Genomic DNA, 2155 nt, shown 5'->3' with positions numbered 1-2155 from the left:
GGAGGGCGCCGGCCTGGCCGCCGGGACCTGGCGTGCAGGTGTCGGTGGCGCCTGCCGGGCTTGGGGGAGCGCTGAGCACCGTGACCATCCACGCACAGCAGCACCTGGAGGGCGTGTGGGGCGCAGCCGGGGCCAGCAGCCTCCTGCCGCCCTCCTGCCTGGTGAGTGCTGCGAGGCCCTGTGTCGGGCTGGCGGGAGTTGGGGCTCCCTCCCGGCACCCCCAAGCCTCCCACCGTCCTGCGGACCCCTGGCTCACGGGGCGCCCTGCAGCAAAGGCCCGGTGGTGGGCCTGGTGTTCCAGGCCTTGCCGTCTGCCGGCAGGGTCCCCAGGCCAGAGCTTCCCCCGGCCGGAGGCCGCCCCACTCGGGTGGCCGCCCCACTCTGAGGTCACAGGCGGCCGTGAGCTGGAGGCCCGGGCTCTGGGATGGGCCAGACCCTCCCCGCCGGGTGGGAGGGAGCGCCTCCCCCTGACACCCCCAACCCCCTTCTCCCGGCCAGCTGTGGATGGGCGGTGCGCGGTGCCACCGGCTGGCACCTCGGAGCTTCCCTCCTCTGTCTACTGCAGGGTGCCACTCAGCCCTGGCCTGGGTCCATGCTGAGATCTGGTCTTGTGGGAGCAGCTCTGGGACCAGCGGTGCTTGGGGTGCCCGGTACTGGGCGGTGCCGGCCACGGGCGGGGCACGGGCAGTGTTGCTGGGGTCTCCCCTTTATTCTTCCATGTAGGAGGGGTACCCACGGGGCATCAGTCAGGCTTCCTGGCAATGGAGGGAGCTAGGCGGCTTTGGAGGTGCAGGGAGAGCTGTTCTGGCCGCCCAGGGCGGGGTGATGTACGGTCCAGGCTGTGGCGCTGTCCAAGGCTTCCCGTCGGCCCGCGGCACCGCTGCAGAGCCTGGGTGTCCTGGCCAGCACTGGCTGCCCCTGGGTGGAGGGTGACAGGCAAGTGGGGCTCGGAGGGCGAGGGCTGGAGGTGGGTGGGGGGCGGGCCAGCAAGTTCGGGGACCATGGCAGCGTGAGCAGCCGCGGTAACTGGCCCGGCGACCCGGGGTACTCTGAAGCTGGTGAAGCCGAGTGTGGTGCCCAGTGCTCTGCCCATGGGGCTGTGGGGGCCTGACAGGGTGGGGGCGCCGGACAGAGCTGGCTGCTGGGAGGAGTGTGCAGCTGTGAGCACCTTCCTTGGTGGGTGGGGTGGGAGCCAGCCCAGGGGGTCTGCTGGGACCCGGTGCCTGGACTTGGAGGTGCTAGGAATGGACAGGAGACCCCCTCTCGGACGGGGCCTCGCCGGCCAGGCGGTGAGGTTCAGCACTGGTTCTGATGGTGCTTGAGAGCAAGAGGGGGGCTCGTGCTGGGAAAGTGGGGGAGCCCAGAGGGACTGCTGCCCCCAGCAAAGGCCCCTCCCACCTCCCTGGTATCAGGGTGGCCGTGGGTGGTCCAGCAGTGGCCTCGTCTGGCCACTTGAGCCGGCCACTCAAAGCAGCCTGGCCCGTCCACCCCAGGTCCCCTGCGCTGGCCTGTGCCACTCTGCCGCCGGGGGCCCCTGAGCTGGCGGTGGGCTGGAGGTGTTCCGGGCTGGGTGGCCGCAAGCTGGGCTGCGAGGCGAGGGTGGTGCTGCCCAGGGGCCAGCCGAGGGAACCTGTGTGGCCGTCCTGATGCGCCAGACACTGGCCAGACGGGGCCGAGGCCCAGCCAGAGAGGAGGCACCAGAGCGGGGCCTCATGCAGTGGGTGCTGGGGTGGGGCTGGCACCTGTTGGGCCTGCTGCCCGTGGCTGGCCGGCACGGTGGGCGTGGGGGGCCATGGCCGGGCCGTCCCACTGGCCGGCGAGTCTGTCCCAGTCCAGCCACCCCTTCCGGACAGGCTGCGGGGAGACTGCTGGCCCGGGGTTGGGGTCCTGCTGTGGAGGCCGGGCCATACCTTGGCCCATGAGGCGGGAGCCTGGGCACCCCAGCGCCTGTCCCGGGGGGCTGGTCAGCGCTGTGCAGCGCCAGGTGCTCCCGAGAAGCAGCATGTCCCTTGCTGTACCCGAGCGGAGCCCCCCAGACAGACCCCGTGTCCGCCCTGGGTCGGGGCCCGCGGCAGAGCCCGGCCGGCTGCGGCCGACTGACCCTCTCGCCTTTCCCCCCGCTGCCACGCTGCGCCTCCTTCTGCCATGTCTGGCC

At 72.0% G+C, this 2155-nt stretch overlaps 1 protein-coding gene across 1 annotated transcript in view; it reads left to right on the top strand.

The window, feature by feature from the left end:
- The window catches only part of KIF26A (kinesin family member 26A), a 34785-nt gene that overhangs the window by 16074 nt on the left and 16556 nt on the right, over positions 1-2155 (top strand). Inside the window, exon 6 of the mRNA XM_012724359.1 lies at positions 5-161. Within this exon, the coding sequence (XP_012579813.1) occupies positions 5-161 (157 nt within the window). The remainder of the gene's footprint in view (positions 1-4; positions 162-2155) is intronic.

The sequence above is a fragment of the Condylura cristata genome, unplaced genomic scaffold (genome assembly GCF_000260355.1).
Source record: "Condylura cristata isolate star-nosed mole 26May11 unplaced genomic scaffold, ConCri1.0 scaffold00013, whole genome shotgun sequence".
Taxonomy (NCBI): domain Eukaryota; kingdom Metazoa; phylum Chordata; class Mammalia; order Eulipotyphla; family Talpidae; genus Condylura; species Condylura cristata.
The sequence above is the reverse complement of the archived record's forward strand: the minus strand, read 5'-3'. Positions and strand labels throughout refer to the sequence as shown.